General features: G+C 39.3%; 2 protein-coding genes across 10 annotated transcripts in view; both read left to right on the top strand.

Annotated features, from left to right (window-relative positions):
* The window catches only part of PTPN22 (protein tyrosine phosphatase non-receptor type 22), a 42,395-nt gene extending 24,598 nt beyond the window's left edge, over positions 1-17,797 (top strand). The window contains exons 13-22 of one of the 4 annotated variants that reach the window (XM_054712009.1): positions 2,422-2,498; positions 2,614-3,428; positions 5,460-5,543; positions 5,675-5,805; positions 7,057-7,084; positions 9,312-9,392; positions 9,646-9,758; positions 12,427-12,457; positions 14,846-14,923; positions 17,167-17,797. In XM_054712009.1, the coding sequence (XP_054567984.1) occupies positions 2,422-2,498; positions 2,614-3,428; positions 5,460-5,543; positions 5,675-5,805; positions 7,057-7,084; positions 9,312-9,392; positions 9,646-9,758; positions 12,427-12,457; positions 14,846-14,923; positions 17,167-17,231 (1,503 nt within the window). In that variant the 3' untranslated portion in view covers positions 17,232-17,797. The remainder of the gene's footprint in view (positions 1-2,421; positions 2,499-2,613; positions 3,429-5,459; positions 5,544-5,674; positions 5,806-7,056; positions 7,085-9,311; positions 9,393-9,645; positions 9,759-12,426; positions 12,458-14,845; positions 14,924-17,166) is intronic. The other 3 variants (XM_054712010.1, XM_028154096.2, XM_054712011.1) reach the window with 3 other exon arrangements.
* A 1,243-nt stretch (positions 17,798-19,040) lies between these two features.
* Positions 19,041-23,801, top strand: part of RSBN1 (round spermatid basic protein 1) — a 29,600-nt gene continuing 24,839 nt past the window's right edge. For all 6 annotated transcript variants that reach the window (XM_054711467.1, XM_054711465.1, XM_054711466.1 and 3 more), the window contains exon 1: positions 19,041-19,982. In XM_054711467.1, the coding sequence (XP_054567442.1) occupies positions 19,277-19,982 (706 nt within the window). In that variant the 5' untranslated portion in view covers positions 19,041-19,276. The remainder of the gene's footprint in view (positions 19,983-23,801) is intronic.

The following is a 23,801-nucleotide window of genomic DNA, read 5'->3' as shown; positions in this document are numbered from 1 at the left end:
ACCTGGGACCCTTCAGTCCACAGGCCGACGCTCTATCCACCGAGCCAAACCGGTTAGGGCTCTACCAAATGTTTAATGAATAATTAACAATTTTATACAATCTGTACCAGAAAGCAGAAGAGGAGGAGACACTTCCTCATTCATATTTTACCATTTTAAAGTCTATAATGTAGTGGCATTAAGTACTCTTACAATGTGTGTGACAGTTACTATTTCTAGAAATTTTTCATCATCCAAATCAGAATTTCTCCATACCCCCTGCCCCAATACCTAGTAACTTCTTTTTGTCTCTATGGATTTGCCTATTCTAGATACATTATATAAGTGGAGTCACATACTTATTCTTTATATCTGGCTTATTTCATGCGGCACGTTTTCAAGGTTCATTCATTTTGCAACATGTATCAGAATTTTATTTTTTATGGCTGTATAATATTCCATTGTGTGTGCATACCACATTTTGTTTCAATGGGCACTTGGTTGCCTCCAACTTTTAGCTATTGTAAATAATGCTGCTATAAAATTGATGTAAAAATATTTGTTCAAGACCCTACTTTAAATTTTTTGGGTGTATACCATTAAGTGGAATTATTGGATTACCTAGTAATTTTGTTTAATTTTTTAAGATACTGTCATATTGTTTTTCACTGTGACTGCAAACTTTTACATCCCTATTAGAAATGCACAAGGGTTCCAATTTTGCCAACACTTCGTATTTTCTGGGTTTTTTGTTTTGTTTTGTTTTTTAGATAATAGCCATCCTCATAAGTGTGAAGTGGTATTCATAGTTTTGATTTGCATTTCCCTAATGATTAGTGATGTTAAGCACCTTTTTGTGTGATTATTGGTTGTTTGAGTGTTTCATTTATAATATACTTGCAAATGTTTAAGTTTTTTTTCTGTTGTTGATTTCTAGTTTCAATTCACTATGATTTAAAAAGATACTTTTAAAATTTAGTAAGACTTGTTTTGTGGCCTAACATATGATCTATCCTGGAGAAAGTTCCATATATGTTTGAGAAGAATGTGCGTGTTGTTGAGTGGATGTTGTATGTGTGTCTGTTAGGCCTAATTGGTTTATGGTGTTGCTCATGTCTGCCCTGTGTTTCCTCATTGATCTTCTGTTTCATTGTTCTATCCATTATTGGAAGTGGGGTAGTAAAGTCTCTGACTCAGTTTACTAGCCCTGCTATAACAAGTACCACAGTCTGAGGAGGGCTCAAACAACAAGTTTATTTTCTCAGTTCTGGAGGCAGAAGTCCAAAATCAAGGTGTCAGCAAGAGCCATGCTCGCTCTCTCAGAACTCTAGGGAAATAAATCTCCCTTGCCTATTCCTAGTTCCTGGAATTTGCCAGCAATTCTTGGTGTTCATTGGCTTGCAGATACATTACTCCAATTTCTGTCTCCATCATTACATGGCGTTCTCCCTACGTGTCTCTGAGTGTCTGTTTTCTCTTCTTATAAGGACACAAGTCATTGTGTTAGGGCCTACCCTAACCTAGCATGACCTCATCTTAACTGCTTATAACTGCAAAGGCCCTACTTCCAAATAAGGTCAGTTAGTGATATCAGGGGTATGTTAAATTTTAACATATCTTTTTGAAAGTCACAATTAAACCCTAACAGGTAGAATCTTACAATTGCTGATGACTTTTTTTTTTTACATTTCAACATCTCTGAAATCAAGATACAGTTTTCAATCAATGGTATCTTGGGTTCCATGAGCCTCAGTAACAAAATTCATAATATGATAATTGCTATGAAGAAAATATAGGTTGAGAGTGGCTGGGCAAGTGTGTGGGAGTGTGATTGTAGGTTGCGTGGTCAGGGAAGGTTTCCTTATACAGCTGACATTTAAGTGGAAAATAATTACTTAGAAAGAGCCAGCCATGCAAAATCTGGAGCAAGAGTATTCCAACCAGTGGGAACAGAAAGTGTAAAGGCCTTGAACTGGAAACAAGTTTAGTATGCTTAAGGAATGGCGAAAAACAAATGTAGCTGGAGCATTGTAAGGAAGAAAAGGAAGAACGATATGAGGTAGGTATGGGGACCTAATAAGCAACTATTAATATTCAGAGTTAAGATGATGAGATTTCTGAAGGTAGAGTGTTCTAGGAATAAAGCTGCTCCCCAGAACATTTAAAAACTCCCCATTTTAAAAGGTGATTACTGTAAGTAAATCCTTTCTACTTTCTATAACACTGTCAATCCTTTATTCTGATCCTTTTAGTCTCAGTTTGTGAACATGCTCTCAGTTTGTGGACATGCTCTCGCTGTGTTCAATATTTTGAAAACTCATCTCTTTTATGGATTATTTTAAGTCTTTATATTTTTCTGAAAAATAACTTTTCAGCCTTATGAATATAAAATATCGCACTTTCATTGCTTCACTAAAAAGCAACCTCTTATTTTTCTTGAAGATTCAAGCAAAGTATCCAGTTCCTGAGCAAAATCCCAGTCTGGAAGCAAACGCTTATTCTCCTAATTTACCAAAAAGGTGAGTATAATTTTACACATCTACATGCTTATCAGTCATTGTGATGCTGGGAAAAAGCTATGGAAGAAGCCTTCTGGGGTTATGTATCATTATTACTTCCTCTTTGTTTCGGCAGCATGAAAGAAGCAAAAGTGATGAACCGACAGAGCAAACAAAGGATTCCGGTGAAAAATACAGAAGCTTCTTCCTTTGAGCCGAGGACTTCTGAAATAAGTGAAAAGGGAGGGTTAGCTCTGCACCCTGCTAAACAGAACAGTTCGTTTGAGTTTTTGGAACTAAATTATGGTTGTAACAAAAATGCTGGCACAACCATGAAATGGGAGACAAAGGCATTTCCAATAGCTGGGGAGCCTCTTCAGAAGTATCAAAGTTTGGACTTGAGCTCCGTTCTGTTTGGAGCAGGTCCTGATTCTAAACCTGTAAATGCAGCAGGAAGGTATTTCAACTCAAAGGGGCCAATAACGCGGACCAAGTCAACTCCCTTTGAACTGATACAACAGAGAGACACCAACGAGCTGGGCATCAAGGAAAACTTTTCTTGTTTGGCATCTCAACCGAGCAGTTGTCGTCTTGAGCAGGCTCAAAAAGCGATGCACGTTTCTTCAGCAGAACTGAATTATTCGCTGTCACGTGACTCAAAGCACCAAGTGTGCAATGCCTCCAGTGCAAAGCAGCATGACGCTAGAGCTTTTAATGCACATTCTCACATGTCTTTAGTAGATAGTCCTTATTTTCCATCGTCTCCAAGAAGTGCTGGCTCTAAGATGTCTCTTGATTTACCTGAGGAACAAGCTAGAACTGTGTTATCTTGTACTTCGTTGCCAACATCCTCTGCAACCCTATTTTCTTATTATGATCCAGACGATTCTTTAGCACTGAATCCTCCAACCAATTTCCCCTCCACACTGAACCAAGAGATAGCAGATGTTGGTAAGTTATTTTTAAAAGCTTACATGGCATTTTATTTTTTAAAAAATCTTTATTGTTGGAAGTATTATATATGTCCCCCCTTTATCCCCCATTGACCCCGTCTAGCCTGCCCCTGCCCCTGCCCTAGGCCTTCACCACTCAACTGTCTGTGTCCATGGATTATGCATATATGCATACAGGTTGTTTGGCTGATCTCTTCCCATCCACCCACCAACCCCACCTTCCCTCTGAGATTCAACAGTCTGTTTATATGGCATTTTAGATTTCACTTTGTTTCTACAGAAGATTTGGTTTCTTCTCATCCTCCCCTTTGTCCTTCTCTGCTTCCTTCTCCTTCTCAGAAATAAACTGCAGGAGCGTTTTACTGCTGTGATAAATTGAAAATAGCAAAAACAAACATGTAACATTCCATGATCCATATGATCTATGATCCATCATCTATGCCAGGGGTGGGGAACCTTTTTTCTGCCAAGGGCCATTTGGCTATTTATAATATCACTCGCCAGTCATACAAAATTATCAACTTAAAAATTAGCCTGCTCTATTTGGTCAAACATTTAATTAACTCACCCCTAATTCCTTGGCAGGGCCAGACCCAATGATTTCGCCAGCTTTACATGGGCCAGACGTTCCCCACCCCTGATATGAAGCCAACAGGAGTGCTTTTAAAGAAGGCAGTTCTCATTCCTGGAAATGTATATGAAAGGTCCACAATTTTCCCTTAACCCACAGAAGCAACTACCAAACGAATTTAAGAAAAGATTTGATCTATGGCACTACATAGTCAGAGTTTTTACTGCCCAGCCATGTGGCTATACTGAGTTGAACAGAGAGCTAAGTATTGTATTCTCTTGCTGAGGCAGTTGCAAAAAGAGGACCTGATTTCCTCCTGCCCTTTTATAATAACTTAGTAGATGAGAATATGTGTTCCAGATTCTGTGTGGGATTTTAAAAAAATATATATTTTCATTGATTTCAGAGAGGAAGGGAGAGGGAGAGAGATAGAAACATCAATGATGAGAGAGAATAATTGATCAGCTGCTTCCTGCACGCCCCACACTGGGGATCGAGCCAGGGACCCAGGAATGTGCCCTGACCAGGAACCAGCTGGGCTCTGTGTGCAATTTTAATCATATATACACCTTTACTTTCATACTTTATTTTATAATTCTATGTTTTTGCATATTAAACTCTCTTAAGTGTATCATCAGAAATTTATTAAAAATGTTTTACCTGAATAGGAAGTAGAAAGAGCTTTTATTTTATAACATTATTGTATAGTGTCTTAATAGATGTGTTGACATGTAGCTTTGTTACAAAAATACTTTTTCTAGATCTATTTCCTTCTTTGATTAGGTTATTTTATATATTTTGATCTTGTTTTATAATTTAAAGGAATTTTATTTTTCTAGGTACCTATAATACGTTAAATTCTCTGAACATCAATGTTAAAAGACAAATCCTTCAGGGATTGTAAGAACATTTACATGTGTGCCATCTGGTGGCAGTTTCTTATAATAGCATTTTTCTATAAAAATTCTGAATATTTCTACAGAAATATAGAAAACCCTGTTACAACATTGTTTTTTAAAAGACAAAAAGACATACATATTCTTCATCCTTGTAGAATGAATAAGAGATACTAAAATCTTTATGATTTCACCAAGTCTGTAACTGAATCTCTGGCATATCACAGTGCTTTTATGATGCTGTATTGTATATTCTATGTAAAACAAAAGGAAAGAGTTATGTAATTTAAATTAATATAATATTTTGTTATGGTAGCTGATACTCAGTGACTCAGTCAAAATACTTTTGGGCTTTTAACAGAAATCATACATTTTGAAGAAGCATAAAGCTCCTGGGTTTGCAACTTAAGATAATTTTTTTTTGCTTTTTCCTTGAGTGAACAGATACCAGCTTAAATATTGTAATGGCGCTTGATGGGATTTCCATCAAGTTAAAATGTAAGAATTTTCTTTGGATTTTCCTAATTAGAAATTATAATTCTACTTCTGACATTTTGGATAGCAACTTCTCCAAGAATAGACGATGAAATCCCCCCTCCACTTCCTGAGCGGACACCTGAATCTTTCATTGTGGTAGAGGAAGCTGGTGAGTATAGTTCAGTAAGTAACATAAAGCTCAAGTCCTTTCAATGTTGTGTGTGCTATTGCTGAGGAACATTTGTTGTCTAAAAGAATTACAACTCTCCTAAGAATTGGACCATATTTACTTCCTTCCAGGAGAAGTCCCACTGCATGTGCCCCAATCTTTATCTTCAGCTGTGATGTCAAAAATTGGAACATCACTAGAATGGAGTGGAACATCTAAATCCAGCAAACCTGATGACTCGGTGAGACTTAGACCAATCAAGGTTCATAACTTCTTTTTTCTGACTCATTTGGATTCAACAGACTCTAGTCCTACTCCTAGTATTTTTAACACCTACCAGCCAATAAATATTAAGTAGATACTACTTATAAAACAATGTGCTAGAGGACATTGGGGATAAAAAGATGTATAAGATCCAATTATTGCCCTTAAGAAACTCATAGCCTAGCAGTGGAGATATAGGGTGTGTATGCAACTAATGTTGTCTATCTATAATAATAAAAGCATAATATGCTAATTAGACCAGATGGCCAAACAACCTTCCGGATGACATTCCGACAACTTTCCGGATGAAGCCAGGGCTGCGAGGGCCAAGACCCTTGCACGAATTTTGTGCACTGGGCCTCTAGTTTATTATAACAAGGCAAGTAAGACCAGGGCCATAGGAAAGAGAAGAGATTTGAAAGTGTGGGAGATCCCTTCAGGTCAGAAGTGGTAAATGAAAACACAGTGAAAGTGGAAACATTTGAGCTGCTTCTTGAAGGATAGTTAAAGCAAAAGTAAATGTTTCATAAGTAGGTAGCTTGTTTGCAATAGTCATTTGGTTGACTATATTGTGTTAGCTGTGATAACGTATTATAGAGAGTAAATTTTTGAGTGACACATGTCCATATTATTGAGTTAAACCTTTTGAAATAATGTTCCCTGCCTCTAGAAGAAAACTCTACACTTTCAACAATCTGTTACGCATTTGTATATATTCTATGAACCAACTCTCTTGCAATTTAAGAGATCAGAAAAGTAATTAACTAAAACATTTAAACATGCCTACAATCACAATGCTGGTAGGCAAATACTCTGTACCTTTTTAATTATACTTTTAATTTACTAGTAATTGTTATTATTATTATTGTTAATAATATGCTACATGTAATGGTCTTTCAATGAACAATTCCCAGAGAAAAGAAAATTCACTCCTTTTCCAATGTCATGAAGTAACTTCAATTTCAACAATTTACCCTCAATTAAATTTTCAGGAAATGTTCTGAGTAGAAAGGAAATAGGTCAAAACAGAATCAATTTAGGACCAACTGTCATGACATATAAAAATCACTGAGTTGATGTCTTTTCATAATTCAACACACTTACAAATAACAAAAAATAGGGTCAACATTTCATAACTATCTTTATTCGCATATGCAATATAACTTCAAAAATGCCATGCATTGCTTTGAGTTTGTAAATTTGTGTACATATTCTTCGTTCACTTTTCCTTTCTTTTTTTTTTTTTTAGTGTGTAAAACTCCGGAGTCCCATATCAGGTAAACAAATTCTCGTGGCTTTAGATGAGATGTTAGCCCTAAGCATCTGTACTGTGAGAATGGCTCATTAAGTTTAGAGTAATTCACCTCAGGAGATGGCATGCTTTCCATAATAGGTTCCACTGTTTAGTGATCTATTTCTGGGTTTCCCAGGCTAGGAGTTTTGCTTTGTCAAGGGCCAGGTGAAGACAGGATTTTAGGATTCTGCTCCCTGATATATAGCCCCTTAAAGAAACTATTTCAGGTAGAATCTCTTAAAACTGCAGTAGTTCCATTTTATAGGTTTTGTCATTGTTCATAATGTGATTCTAAAAATTATTTGTGGCCATTTAGATCTTTAGCCTGCCATTGCTTCTCCAGTACTTTCCTGAGCTTTGCTTGTCTTATACATTGAATAACAACATCAACAGCTAACATTTATTGAGCACTAATGGGTACTTTACATACCTTATACCAGATGGTAGTTGCCCTTAACATATTTCTTCATATTAACATATTATTCATTTATAGGATTCATACTATACATAAATAGGTAGTATAACATAGAGGTTTTAAAAATGGGCTTTTGAGTCAGACAGACTTTAATTCAAATCCCCACAGTTCCAATAGTTACCAAAATGTATAACCTTGGTTAAATGATGTACTCTATTGATTCTTCTCATTTATAAAATGTGGATAATAGAACTCCTTTCTTAGAGGATTTCCACGAGGACTAAGTGTGATGATGCACATGAAGCTTTTAGCACAGTGGTTGTCAAATAATAAGCTCTCATTAAATGTTACCTATTATACTTTTTATTTGATAATTATTAAGTGAGCATTTCCTAGGCAAGCTCCATGTGCCTTATATCATGTTAGGAGGACATATGAGATCTTTAATGGCAGGTTAAAGATCTGCTAGAAAGACAAATAACATATAATTTCACATATATGTGGATTCTAAAGAACAAAATAAATGAACAAAATTGAAACAAAAGCATAGATGCAGAGAATAGAATGGTGGCTGCCAGAGGGGTGGGGGGTTGGGGAACTGGGTGAAAAAATGAAGGGATTAAGAAGTGCAGATAGTTACAAAATAGTCACAGGGATGTAAAGCATTGGCAAGATAGCCAATTATATTGTAATAAGTATGTATGGTCCCAGGTGGGTACTGGAAATATCGGGGAGAACACTTTGTAAAGTATATGATTGTCTAACCGCTATGCTGTACACTTAAAACTAATATAATATTGAATGTAATAAAAATTATATATTGTGAATAACAAAAGATTTGCAAATTTGCAAAAAGGGTACAATTTGAGCAAATCTGGCAAAATCTTGAAAATTGTTGAACTGAGTTTATGGAGATTAATTGTCCTAATTTTTCTACTTTGAAATATATTCAGTAATTTTCCTAAAAGAAAGAAAGAGTACTGCTTAATGCTTACATTCAAATTAGGTAGAAAAAATTAATACTCATTTGCAACTATTACATGATCATCTGTGTGACCCTGATAATAGTCACCAGGAATCCAGAAAAAAGGGAGGTATCACTGGAGAGGTTAGGAAAGACTTCACTGAGTGGAAGAAAGATATTTAAGACTATGGATAGACCGTGAGAAAGGAGGGAATTCCAGGAGCAGGGATTGGGGTCACAGTGACTCAAAGGTACAAATAAGCATGCGTGCAGAGAAATAGTGAGTAGGTTAATTTAATTGCAATAGAGGTTCTACTCTGGGAAATATGGAAAATAAATTGGGATAGATAAAATGGGGGAAGATTCTGAAGAACTTAGAAGTGAGGCAGAGGAAATATCTAGAACAGGCGAATCTATGGAGAAAGCAGGTGTGTGGCTGCCAATCTAACCTGCAGGGAATGGAAAGCGGCTGCTGAATGAGTGTGGACTTGCCTTTCAGGGCCATGACAATGTTTGGATTTGGCCGTTTGCCTACTTGTGGTTTCAGGGTGCTCTGTAAGAACGAGAAACTTAATTCAATTCAGGTTCCGTTTGTTTGGAAAAACACTTCTGTAAGTGAGCTACCAGTTTGTGACGAATGAGAGGCTCATTGGCTAAAGAGCTGGAAGAACAAAGTTCCTGAGGCTCCAGTCATAGTCCAGATAATTTTTTATTTGGTTGCTGTAGGTTAATATTGAAAATTTGGAAAAGTTATGCAAAATCAAAAAGGGGTCTTGACTTGAGACTTAAGTGGTGGATGTTTTTGCTTATTGTGCCCCATTCTTATCACAGATTTGCATGAAGATCGTTCTTCTCCTCCCCCTCCACTTCCAGAAAGAACCCGAGAGTCCTTCTTCCTCGCTGATGAGGACTGTAAGTGCAGCACTTTCTCCCCGAAAAGTTATAGAACTAAGACTGTTAAAAGGCTAACAATAAAGTGGGACCTAAATGAAAAAGGTCAAGGAATGATTAAGTAAGATAAAAATAATACATTTTAAAAGCCCGTACTGTATTGTAAAAATAGTGCATAAAAAAGCCAAGCCAGCAATTACTGGGTATCTATCTACCTATATAAAACCTGAAAGCTTAGGAAGCTATGCAACAAATTACTTTTTTTTTTTTTCAGGTATGCAGGCTGAACCTATAGAGACTTCTACTAGCTGTCCTAACACCGTGGACATGTCAACATCTTCAAAACAAACATTGAAGACTCATGGCAAATGTTTCACAAGGAGTAAGGTAAAAAAGATGGGAGTTTATGGAATACACCAGAAGCTTTTCATTACTGGAAGTGTCCCCTAAGCCCCCACTCCCTTCTTTCCCGCCAGCTGCTAGCATTAAGATGGAAAATGACATTAAATATTCACTAAAATTGTTGGTCTCCTGACAATTAAAATTAATAGAAGGAAATAAAAAAATTTTTTAAAAAATACAACTTAGTTTAAAGCCTGCCTAATAAAACCATCAACTTTTTTTTTCTACTGGAATGAGACAAACTGATTCCAAAGTTCATATGGGCGGGGAGCAGGGGGGGAGATAAAAAGAGCAAGAATGGCTGGTAAACTGCAAAAAATTAAAATAGAAGTAACAGCAGTGGAAGGGGTCGCCTTACCAGACATTAAACCATTTATAGCCTCAATTATTAAAATGGTATGATATTGGTGTATGAAAAAACACATACCAACACAGCAGATGGGAAGTCCAGAAATAGATTTAAACATGTATATGAATTTAGTATATGACTAAAGATAAATGTTTTAATCATTGTTGTTGGATGAATTGGATAAGCACCTGAAAAAAAACTAGGATCCATACCTCACAGCAATACAAGGATATATTCTAGATGGATAAAAGATTTAAGGGTTTAAAAAAAAAAGAGAAACAAATGAACAAAAACCAACCCCAAAAAAGTACTAATGAAACTTGGAAAGTTTACTTTACAATCTGGGAGTGGGAATGACTCAAAATCCAGGAGCCATTAGAAGAGAGATTTATAAATTCACTTAAATAAAATAGAAAATTTCTGCATGGCAAAAAAAAAAAAAAAAAAAAATCAACTTAAAATCAAAAGACAAGGAACAAACTGGAGAAAAATATCTGCAACTGGCATCATAGCCAAGGAGTTATTTTTTTTATGTATTTTTATTGATTTCAGAAAGGAAGGGAAAGGGAGAGAGAGATTGAAACATCAATGATGAGAGAGAACCATTGATTGGCTGCCTTCTGCACCCCTCCCACTGGGGATCGAGCCTGCAATCCTGGCATGTGCTCTTGACTGGAATCGAACCTGGGACTCTTTAGTCCACAGGCTGACTCTCTACCCACTGAGCCAAACCAGCCAGGGCTATATTTTTAACATATAAAGGCTCCTAGAAATTCATTGATAATGATAACCCTAATAGAAAAGTGGGCAAAAAAGCCCGCCATGATCCAGTAGTTTAAGCAGAATAAATACGTACGGTCTGCCCTTTAAACATTTGATATGTTCAACCACACTCATAATAAGAGAAATACAAATTAAGACCACTATGACATACTGTTTTTCATCCATCAGAATGGCAAATTCCAAAGTCTGACTACATTCTTTGTTAGGCAGACTGGGAAAAAAAGCACACGCCTGCATTAGTGGGGAAGTCAAGTGGTGTACTGTACTGAGGTCTGTAAGTGCAGCACTTTCTATGTAGTAACTTCTATGGAGGACAATCTAACAATATCAAATGCATGTACTCTTTGACCCACTTCTAGGAATTTATCCTTCAAATACGTGTGTACATATATGAAATGAAGGTTGTACCAGGTTATTTACTGAAAATTTATTCATAAGAGCAGATGGTTGGGAAGAACATAAATATTAATCATTAAGGAAACTGATTAAATCATGGTATGTGCTGACAATGGAATACTATGAAGCTTTAAAAATGAGGTCTCTCTCCCTGTATTTATTATAATCATTAGCTTTTGCTTAAAAGGAACAAAATATGATTTATATCTGTATTCTATATTCATATATAACTGGGAGGATACATAAGCAGCTAACAAAAATGGCTTTATGTGGGGGAGGGTTAGGAAACTAGATAGATGGAAAACAAGAATGGTAGCATTTTTACTAAGATAACTTGAATTGTAAATAAATGATCTATTTTTTAAAATCAAAATAAAATTTTTCAAAAAAGAGAATTTATTAAATGTCTATTATGTAGAGGAGTACATTTATGTTAGGTGTTAGGAAAATAGAAATGGCATAGAGGATATCTACCTGCCCTTGAAAAGAGGACAGTTAATCTATTGGAACAGAATGCCTACATAAGAAACAATCTGAAAATTATCAAGAAGCATCGAATATTATGGAACAGATTAAAAATGTACGTGCTGAGGATATGTGGAGAAAAAAATCTGGGTAGGTTCTTTTATGTGGAGGAAAGAAAAAATCTGGGTAGGTTCTTTATGGAGGAGGCAGAACATGGGTTTGCTGAAAGAAAGGTGAAGGAAGTAGCATGGCTAACAGTATGGAATGGACCCTAGGAAACTGAGTACAGAACATGGTTGATAAACATTCTTGGCTAGAATGGGAATGGCTACGTATCACAGCTATCTTCAGAAGGCATCGCGGATTCTGGAATGGTCCTAAAAAAGAAAAGTAGAAACTCTGTTTTTCCCTGATATTCTGATACACTATTTCTAAATACATAGTGTAATTCTCATATGGGTGGGGAAAAGAGTGAAATAAAATCAAGTGGAGACTTTTCACTGAGTTAAAAATGGCAAAATGGAAAAATGGTTTTGTGCACTTTGATGGCTCTTTTTAAAGGAAATTAATCCTTTTGACTGACATCTGTATTTCTACTTGATTAAAGTAGTTTGGATTTCACACCAAAAATTAATACTTTCCTTCTCTTCATTTTTGCAGAGTTTGAAAATTTTGCGGAACATGAAAAAGAGTAAGCTTCTTCATACTTATTTTTTAAAATATTTATACTAACGTATACTAATTCTTCCTTATATAACCACTCTGTGAAAAGTTAATATTATTCCTAAACAGAAGCTTGCTTGGGTCCTATGGGTCAGATCACCCCCAAACCTTGTATTGTGCTGGGCTCCACAGTGATAATCTAATACTGAGTACAGAGTGAAGGGTTGGGGGTGTGTGTGGAATAATACAATGATGTTTGTCATTTCTACTCATCCTAAGATGCTGTCACCCAAGCATGTTATTTAAAATTCCCAGCAATCTAACCTCAGATGTATTTTCTTTGAAAACAGTTACAGCAAAGCATATTGTGAAACAAATGTGTTGATTTAATAAAGTAAGCAAAGTATTGACTCATTTCTATTTTTACCAAGTATTATTAGCAATACTTGGTAAAAATAAAAAGTCTGTTGCTTACTACTTTTGATGAATTATAATGAAAACAAACTCAAAGACTCCTGAAATTGTGGGAATTTGATTATCTTAGAAATCCTTATTTATAACTATAAAGTATATAAAACATGGTGATAGAGTTGTTATTTACATATATGTATATACTTATTGATTTCAGAGAGGAAGGGAGAGGAAGAGAGAGATAGAAACATCAATAATGAGAGAGAATCATTGATTGGCTGCCTCCTGCACGCCCCACACTATGCATCAAGCCCGCAACACAGGCATGTGCCCTGACCGGCAATTGAACTGTGACCTCCTGATTCATAGATTGATGTTCAACCACTGAGCCACGCTGGCCGGGCAATGGTGATATAGTTTTACAAATTTGATCCATTGGTTAATCATCAAAGACCAAACAGCTATTGGTATTATAGGGAGGGACAAAGAACACTGAGAAAACCTGATGTAAGGTATTATCCAAGTGAGAAGGTTTATAGCTGAATCTTACTCTTTTCTCCTGAGTTTTCACTCTATCTTTCCATAAACTTGTGCCTTCTGCTCTCATTGCCACCACACTTGATCTCTGAAATGAAATGATTTCTTACCTATGATGACTAAGTATAATGGAAAAGTATGATGGCTAGAGACAGTCAAAAGAGAATTTAAGCCTTTCAAGAGGAGGAAGTTATAGTATAAAACAGGAGAATTAAATAGCTAAAAGCAATGAGTGACTTGAATAGCCAAAGATTGATTTGATCAGCTTAGCTTATGAAATACACAGGTTTCTTTTTCTAAAAGAACCTATCAGCCCGGCTGGTGTGGCTCAGTGGTTGAGTGTCAACCTATGAACCAGGAGGTCTTGGTCCAATTCCCAGTCAAGGCACATGCCTGGGTTGCAGGCTTGATCCCAGTGGGGGACTTGAAGGAGGCGGCTGATAGATGATTCTCTCTCATCATTGATGTTTCTGTCTCTATCCGTGCCTAGCCCAATGCTTGGCATATAGTAAGCATTCAATAAATATATTTTTAATTGAATCTGACTGAAATTCAGTATGTACTTTAGTGAGTCATACTCAAGTACCTCCAGGAATGGGGAGATGTTTCTGGAATCCTAGTATTAGGTATGTGTATATGAACATACACAGTCCTAATACTACATTCTGAAAATGTTGAAAACAAAACAAAAAAGGACTATTTAATAATTTCTTATCTTTTTTCACTGCTAGACAATGATCCCGCAAAATGTGGGACATGTTTTCAATGGATTGTTTTCAAAATTGGGCAGAAACTGATACCTCAATAGTAAGGTTCTGGGAAGAGAAACACTATATATTTTAAGCCTACCAAGAAGTAGCTAAATGGCAAAATAAAGAAACATAGTGCTTTGGGGAGATTCTGGGCCTAACTAGAATCATCTATAATGGGAACAAGGCAGACTGGAAAGTGAAGAAAGACATTCCAGGAGTAGAAGATAGTGTAAGAAAAATCGCAGACTTTGCCATGGATGATCTACTGTGGAAAACAAATGATTTAAAAGTGTACTATGAGCCCCAGCCGGTTTGGCTCAGTGGATAGAGCGTGTCGGCCTGAGGACTGAAGGGTCCCAGGTTCGATTCTGATCAAGGGCACATGCCTGGGTTGTGAGCTTGATCACCAGTAGGGGGCATGCGGGAGGCAGGCAATCAATGATTCTCTTTCATCATTGATGTTTCTCTCTCTCTCTCCCTTCTTCTCTGAAATCAATAAAAATATATTTAAAAAAAAGTGTACTATGAATAAGGGTGTGCATGATGATGGGTGGTGAACACACAATAGAATATACAGATGGTGTATTAGAGAATTTACCCCTGAATCCTATACAACCTTATTAGCCGATGTCATCGCAATAGATTCAATAAAAAGGTAAAAAGTTATCTCAGTTTGTCTTTATTCTTTCCCTCACATTTTTTTCTTTTCATTCTAGGTCTCTGTAATTCTCCCTCACCAAACAAGCCTGCAGACTCTGGTCAGTCAAGTAACTCCAGTTCCTTACTAAATTTTGGTATGTGTGTTATTTTCCAGCACAGTTTATGTTTACCTAAATTATTTTTTTTATAGTATAAGAGATACAACTTGAAATAGGATTTGAGGTTGCATGTATAGGTCCTTATATTTATATTCTTTTTCATGCAATTTATCTTTTTATTTTTGACCCCAGCTACCGCTTAACATCTTATATACCACTATGTATTCTATTACATGGAATTGCCTAGCATATGCAGAAAGTAAAGCTAGGTAACCAAATGGTTCAGATATAAGCAACACATGAGTTAGTATGTGTCAGGCATTGTGCTGGATGCTTTAATAAATATCTCACTGATGCTTTCAGCAGTTCTACAAGGCCTACCCACAAATTTGTAAGATGATGATGCAAATTAAAGGTTCAGGAACATCTTCGAGCTTGCCATTGTCTGTTCTCCTTTTGTATTTCAAATCGTTCATTGCTCACTTTGAACTCCTAAAGCTGCTAAGTGTAAGAGTATCTTGAAAATATCCTCCATCAGCCCTAACCAGTTTTGCTCAGTGGGTAGAGCATCGGCCTGCAGACTGAAGGGTCCCAGGTTCGATTCTGGTCAAGGGCATGTACCTTGGTTGTGGGCACATCCCCAGTAGGGGGGTGTGCAGGAGGCAGCTGATCGATGTTTCTAACTCTCTATCCCTCTCCCTTCTCTCTATAAAAAATCAATAAAATATATTTTTTTAAAAAAAGAAGAAAATATCCTCCATCAAAGAAAAGGGAAGTCATATGTTGCTGAAGTGATAAAGAATCAACTGTCATTACTCTTCATATATTTTGAAAGGACACAGAAAAAACCATCATTGGTTGTGCAAAATTTTCACATCCTCCTTCTTTGGGATAGATGAGGGGGGAGTGTTTGAGGGAGAGATATAAATGATTAGCTACATACTTAGTTCTCCAGGATTGTTTATTACTTTATTTTTCTAAGCTTTTCAAACATAAGCTCTCAGTAAATGGAGGGCTTTCTGGGCTGAAGCAGAAATATAAGTGAATTTAATACAATCTATATATATAAAAGCCTAAGTGACTGAATGACCGAATGACCGGTTGCTATGATGAACACTGACCACCAGGGGGCAAACGCTCAATGCAGGAGCTGCCCCCTGGTGGTCAGTGCGCTCCTACAGCCAACCTCCTGCAGCCCCTCCCCCTGCAGGTCAACCTTCCACGGCTCTGATTGGCCCCAATCGCCGGCCAGGCTGAGGGACCCCACCCGTGCACAAATTTGTGCACCGGGCCTCTAGTAATCTTATAAAGCAACTAGAGGCCTGGTGCACGAAATTCTTGCACTAGAGGGGGTGGGGACGGGGTGCGGGTCCCTCAGCCGGGCCTGCGCCCTCTCGCAGTCTGGGATCCCTCAAAAAATTGTAATCATGTGAGGGGATAGAGGTGTTAACTAATTTTAATGTGGTAATCATTTCACTATATGTGTATCAAATCACCATGTTGTACACTTTAAACTTACATACAGAGTGGGGCAAAAGTAGGTTTACAGTTGTGAGTAAGCAAAACACAGAGCTTATTTTTGTATTATTATTTATCATTGTATTGTTTTCCATACAAACAGCTGTAAACCTACTTTTGCCCCACCCTGTATGTTATATATCAATAATATCTCAACAAAGCTGGGAAAAAAAAAATATGCTGAACTACCAAAGACCATTATACCAGGTTTCTTTATCTAATTACTACCCTTATTAAATTTGTAAGTGTTCTACAAATATAAAATGTTATTAGCATTCTATTGTTTTCATTTCAGCATTAACTTAATTACTGTAATACCTTTACAATCTATTACTAAATTGATCAAAGATGCTGCCTAACCTTTAAAAAAATCCAAGTGTTTGAATATATTATAATGTACTCTAAAATCCATGTATTCATTTCTATATGAAAAACCTTTTTTCAATTTTATTTAAAAAATTTGTACTTTTTCAATAACAGCTTATATACAATATTATATTAATTTCAGGTGTACAACATAGTGATTAGAAAAATAATCACCTGGGTAAGTCCCATCTGACACCCTACATAGTAATTAAATTATTATTGACTATATTCCCTTATCCTTACAACGTGATCACCTGGGTAAGTCCCATCTGACACCGTACATAGTAATTAAATTATTGACTCTATTCTATATCCCCATGACTATTTTTTACTGGCAATTTGTACATATTAATCCTTTCCCCCTTTTCACCCTCAGCTTTTTTTTTTGTTCCCAGGTTTTGCAAATCGTTTTTCAAAACCCAAAGGACCAAGGAACCCACCATCAAGTTGGAATATTTAACAGAACTGTGGACTATAGGCTGCACGTGCACCTGCAAAGAAGAATCACCAGAGCATGGCCAGCTAAAACTAAGTGCTCTCTATTCACAATGTCAACAGTGCAGATGTGTAATGTGGCAACGGCTCTTAAGAAAAGCAATGCACAAATAAGTGCCAAAAGTTTTAAGTTTAATCTCATTTACCTTGGGTTGGAAACAGCAGAGAAAGTTTGCCGCTTCAGCTTCTGTAGAGAATGCCATAGGAGAAAGAGTTTGGGAATGGATTTTTTTCACTTTTGGAAGTTATTTATATTTGACTTTACTTTTTACATACATATAAACTTGAAAGGATTGGTAAGAATTGGATCTCAATTAAATGTCTACATTGCCAGAATTTACTATAAAAATGTTTTTTAAAACCTTATCTTGTGGTTGAAATACAAAATTACTGCTTATGATAATGACTGTCCCCTGGGAGTTATTTTTGCCTAAGTGGAGTATACCTTGAACGTCTTCCCAAATGTTGTGGGAAACTAGAATAGCAAGAAAAGAAGTTATATTTAAGAGAATAAAATATGGGAAAAAATGACTGTAATCTTTTTATGTGTATATATCAACTAACCAGATATTCAATTACATCCCTGATAAGTTTTAACCAAAGTTACTCAATCACCAAATCTAGAATGATTAACAAAATAGCTATCTTTTTTTTTTAATAGCTATCTTTTGATAGCATTTTCTTCATTTCACAGGTTCTGTGTAAACATGTGCAACTTACAGCCAATCAGAAGCGCGACTTGTTTAAAGTTTGTTTTTTTCTAAATGAATATGGATCTGACATATTTTAAGGATACCTTCTGATCTTTCAAATATAATTTTATGTAACAAGTAAGTTAGTAATTATTACAAAAGATTCTCCAGAGTTCTCCGAAATGATTTAACTGCTTTTAATTAAAAAAAAAAAAAAAAGTCTTTGGCTTCTAGAAGCAGGAAATACGTAAAGAACATCTGTCTGTCCGTATTTTCATTGGGAAGCCCAATCAGGGCGTGAGCTGGCTGAGACAGTGTCACCTGTTCCCTGCAGTACACTGGACACAATAGGTGCTCAGTAAACGCGGGGTGTTCCAGGCACTGCTGGCATCCAACCACAGCACTTTGATCTGACCAACTACCCCCAAATACCTTTCTCAAGGACCAAATATATTAAAAGAATCCTAGGTAAAATCTGAAGTGACTCTTAAATTGTCAATGAATTTCTATTGGTGAACAGTGGCGATTTGGGGAGTGTTCTCTGATAGGCACACTTTTCAGATTTATACAACCTTATACTTACGATGTGAAAAAAAAACCAATTTAAAACATTTTTCCATCTAGAATTTTCCCCTTAACTGTAGGAATGTGTTCAAAATCGTGATGGACGCCGCCTTTCCAGGCGCTGGGGGGAGGTGTGTGTGTGTGTGGGGGGGGGACGGCGAGGCGGGGCGGCGCTCCCGGGCTCCCCGGAGGCTCGGGCACCGGCCTCGCTACGCCGGGAGCGGTAACCATGGCAATGCCCACGAGCAGGGTCCAAACGTTTCCGAAGTGCAGCCCCATTAGACTTGAAAAGCAAAACCGCCCTCCCTTGATCTACGAAGTCCCCCCTTTCCCTCTTCATCTCATCGCTTGTTCAAGGAGAAGAGGCCGGAGATTCCTTTACCTCACAAAGGTCAAGAGAGGAATAAATATGCAATTTAAAAGTAACTATGGAGATCACCTAGTCCGCGTAAAATGACGGAGGAGGACAAGAAGAAGATAATGGGAACGCGCGGCCAGACGCTGAGAGCCACGGACATGGTTCGGGCCGTTAAGGCGGTTGGCGGCAACTCTCCGCCCAGCGGCGGTTGCGTCGCAGCCCGGAGCGTGACTCGGCGCACGCTCTCCTTCCGCTCCTCCGCCCCCGCAGCCAGGGAGGCGGCGGGGGGCGGGGCGGACTACCGCTCCCAGGAGGCTCCGCGCGGCCCAGGGGGCTGTACAATAGCGCCGGGGTGGAGAGGCCTGCGGAGAGGCGCGGCGGACGGCCGTTTCCGGCATGTTCCGCTCTGGACCGGGCTCCGCCGAGAAGTGGGGGGCAGCGGAGGGACTCCAATGCCCAGCGGGCCGTGCGCGGGATGCGCTTGCGCGCTACGCGGACGGGGGGGCGGTCGGGCCATTTAAATGTGTGTTTGTGGGTGAAATGGCTGCGCAGGTCGGAGCGGTGCGCGTAGTACGGGCGGTGGCGGCGCAGGAGGAGCCGGACAAAGAGGGGAAGGAGAAGCCCCACGCTGGGGTCTCGCCGCGGGGAGTGAAGCGGCAGCGCCGAGCGAGCAGCGGGGGGTCTCAGGAGAAGCGGGGGCGGCCGAGCCAGGACCCCCCTCTGGCTCCCTCTCACCGGCGGCGTCGCAGCCGCCAACATCCCGGGCCGCTGCCGCCAACGAATGCCGCCCCGACCATCCCGGGCCCTGTGGAACCTCTGCTCCTGCCGCCTCCGCCGCCGCCTTCGCTGGCCCCCGCCGGGCCCGCTGTCGCCGCCCCGCTCCCGGCCCCTGGCACCTCGGCCCTCTTCACCTTCTCGCCCCTGACGGTGAGCGCGGCCGGGCCCAAGCATAAGGGCCACAAGGAGCGGCACCGGCACCATCACCACCGCGGCTCCGACGGTGACCCCAGCTCCTGCGTCCCGGGCGATCTCAGACACAAGGACAAGCAGGAAAACGGCGAGAGGGCCGGTGGGGTGCCTCTGATCAAGGCCCCCAAGAGAGGTGAGAGCAGGCGAGCTGCCCCGAGCTTGGGGCTCCAGGTCTCTCTCGGCGCAGCTATCCCGCCCCTTGAGCCCGGAAAGACGCCAACCAACCCCCTGCCCGCCTCTGGCCGCTCTGCTCCCCTCAGCCCACCGGGGTGCACTCGGGGTTTCACACGGTTGGCGCCGCCTGACCTACTTGAGGCTTGTCGTTCCCAGGCCGAGCTGTCAGTCACTAACCCTCCGACCCGGGCCCCCCCGCCCGCTCCTCCCAGAGCCCGGACCGACGTTTGTTTTCAAATTCGGCAGGGTTTCCGCGCGATGCGGTCCTTGGCGTGGGATTTGTAGGTGGCGCATTAAAAACTGCCTTTCCAAAGTAAAATCCTTTTCTTCCTGTTTTCCTCGGTGGTTGCTTTCATACTCACTCTCCCCTGCTCCAAAATCTCTCCGGGGTGTGTTTTGGGGCTGGAATGAGTTTGAATTCGTAGGGAGGTTACGCGACGCACTCACTGATCGCCCTAGATTCTCTGCAAGGTAAACCATCAAACGCAGTTTATCTTCGTGTTGTTGTTGTTTTTTTTAAATCTGGAGGTAAAAATCATTTTTAATTTTCATATTAGGTCTTCATTCTCAGAAAAGGGATGGGGCAGGTTTTCTCTCTCCTTCGATCCTAGGAAATAGGATCAACCAGGCCCCCCTTAAAAAGGGGGGTGTGCAGTAGTAAGGATCTATTAGAGGCGAGAATTCCATTTGCATTTTTATTTTTGTCTGGCACAACCAATGGATAATTTACTTAATTCCAATAACCCCGATGAAAGTCAAGAATATTTAACACAGAAAATGTAGGGCTGCCTAATGAAGTGTGGGTTCTAGAGAAATAGGGCAGGCAAAATTGGTGGCTTCCTATTTCCAAGTACCTGTAGCATTTGTTGTTTATATTCTTGTAGAAGGAGGGGGGGGGGGGCTGTAAGAATTTTGATTATGACCTGAGTTTGTACTTTGTATGTGATTTTATGTCATTTGTTAGTTGCATCTTCTCAAGAAGATTTTAAGGTACTTTTGTGTTTCTCAGTCCTGGATCAGTTAGGTTATTAACATGTTAATGAACCCGTCTTCCAATCTTAAGTGTTGTGAGTCTTGGATTCCTTCACAAACTTGGTCTTAGGCTAAAACTAAGACTACGACCCATCATTATTTATTTTGAATGCTACTTCCAAATAGCACAGTTTATTGCAAATAATTGCTCAATGGTATTTATTGAATTCAGTTAAGTCTTTCTTCCTTTGGTGGTATCCAAATCTTAATCTCAGGAATAGGACTTGCGCCAGGCTGATCGGAGTGCCAGTTCCACCATCAATATGCAATGATCTTGTTCTCTTTTATTTTTACTTTATTTCTCACCTCATTTCATGTGTGTGTTTATGTTTTAACCATACAGAGCTAGAAGTGATTTTAGAGATCACCCAATTCAAATTTATATGGTAAAAGAGGAAAAAACAGGCCCAAAGTAGTACCAAGTACAAATATTTAAAAATTTTTAAACACATCATTGACCTACTAGAGCAGTGGTCGGCAAACTCATTAGTCCACAGAGCCAAATAACAACAGTACAACGATTGAAATTTCTTTTGAGAGCCAAATTTTTTAAAACTTAAACTTCTTCTAACGCCACTTCTTCAAAATAGACTCACCCAGGCCGTGGTATTTTGTGGAAGAGCCACACTCAAGGGGCCAAAGAGCCGAATGTGGCTCGCGAGCCGCAGTTTGCCGACCACGGTACTAGGGGGTAGAACCCAGATGTCCTGAATCCTAATATCAGCTTCATCTCCCTACTGGGCAAGGTTGCTTTCTCTTTCTGCTCTTCATTTTCCCCACTTCTTTGCTTATGAGATGGCAGTAGCCAGTCCCATCAAGAATTTCTCACAGCACCCCTTTTATGGGGGCACAGTGGTAATTATATGTAAATAATGCACAACGTGCTTCTCTGGAAATTGCACAGGCCTCATGTTTTTTAAAAAACAAAAGCAAACCTTTAACCCAGTGCTGTCGAACCAACAACTTTCTCCGATGATGGAAATAGTCTCTATCTGTGCTAATATGGTAGCCATTAGTCATAGGTGGCCCTTGAAGCAAGTCTTTTTTTTTTTTTAATGCCTTTTTATTGATTTCAGAGAGGAAGGGAGAGACAGAGAAATAAAAACATCAATGATGAGAGTCATTGATCAGCTGCCTCCTGCAGCCCCCTACTGGGGATGGAACCCAACTTATGGGAATCGAACCATGACCTCCTGGTTCATAGGTCAACTCTCAACCACTAAGCCACACTGGCCAGGCTGAAGCAAGTCTAAAAGACTTGTAATGTGGCTAATGTGACTGAGGAACTGAATTTTAAATTTTATTTAATTCTAATTAATTTATAATTAAATAGTTCCTTTTGACTAGTGGCTACCACATTGGACAGTGTAGCTTGAAGCAGTTGTAGTTTGCCAATAGGTAAAGAAGACAAGTGGGTTAAGAACAGGTCATTTAAACTGTTTTAAAAATTGAGATATAATTGCCCTGGTCGGGTGACTCAGTTGGTTGGAGTATCATCCTGTATACAAAAAGGTTGCAGGTTCCATTCCCTGTCAGAGCACATATGTAGGTTGCAGTTGGGAGTGAGTATGGGAGGCAACCTATCGATGTTTCTTAAATCAATGTCTGTCTGTCTTTCTTTCTTTCTTTCTTTCTTTCTTTCTTTCTTTCTTTCTTTCTTTCTTTCTTTCTTTCTTTCTTCTTTCTCTCTCTCTCTCTCTCTCTTCTCTCTCCCTCCCTCCCTCTCACTCTCCTCCTTTCCTCTCTCTCTCTCTAAAATCAATTTTAAAAAATCCCCAGGTGAAGATTAAAAAAATAAGTTGAGATGTAACATTATAGTAGTTTCAGGTGAACACATAATAATTTGATATTTGTATATATTGTGAAATGGTCAGAATAAGTCTAGTTTAAATATTTTAACGTTTGAATGAGAACGTTATGGGGGGGAAAAAGCTTCCTGGCCAAGTACATTGGGGAAAAACCAAATACCACAGCTTTCTGGATTCGTGACATACACTGGCATTTTATATGTGTATATTTTCATTTGATTTGAAAGAGAGAGAAAAACATTGATCGGTTGCCTCCCACATGTGCTCCAACCTGGAATGGAACCTGCAACTTGGGCATTGCCCTGACCAGGAATAGAACTGGCAATCTTTCGGTGCACAGGATGACAATCAACTGAGCTACACTGGCCAGGGTACACATAAAATAACCTGGTTTAACCTTGTTTAATCCAAGCTCTGCCCTAGCTGGGTAGCTCAGTGGGTTAGAGCTTCCTCTGGATATGCTAAGGTTGCAGGTTCAGTCCCTGGTCAGGACATATACAAGGAGCAACCAATGAATGCATAAGTGGAACAAAAAACCTCTCCCTCCCTCCCTCCCTCCCTTCCCTCCTTCTCTCTCTCTCTCTCTCTCTCTCTCTCTCTCTCTCTCTCTCCCTCCCTCTCCCTTCTTCCCTCTCTTCTATTCTCCCCCTCTTCCTCTCTCTAATAAATCAATAAATAACCCAGGCTTTTGCACACACTTTGAATACCTTTTATATTTTTGCTGAGCATCTTTTTAAAAATAAAAATATTTTATTGATTTTTTTACAGAGAGGAAGGGAGAGAGATAGTTAGAAACATCGATCAGCTGCCTCCTGCGCACTCCCCACTGGGGATGTGCCCGCAACCAAGGTACATGCCCTTGACTGGAATCGAACCTGGGACCTTTCAGTCCGCAGGCCGACGCTCTATCCACTGAGCCAAACCAGTCAGGGCTGCTG

The sequence above is a fragment of the Eptesicus fuscus genome, chromosome 22 (assembly GCF_027574615.1).
Source record: "Eptesicus fuscus isolate TK198812 chromosome 22, DD_ASM_mEF_20220401, whole genome shotgun sequence".
Taxonomy (NCBI): Eukaryota; Metazoa; Chordata; class Mammalia; order Chiroptera; family Vespertilionidae; genus Eptesicus; species Eptesicus fuscus.
The sequence above is the reverse complement of the archived record's forward strand: the minus strand, read 5'-3'. Positions and strand labels throughout refer to the sequence as shown.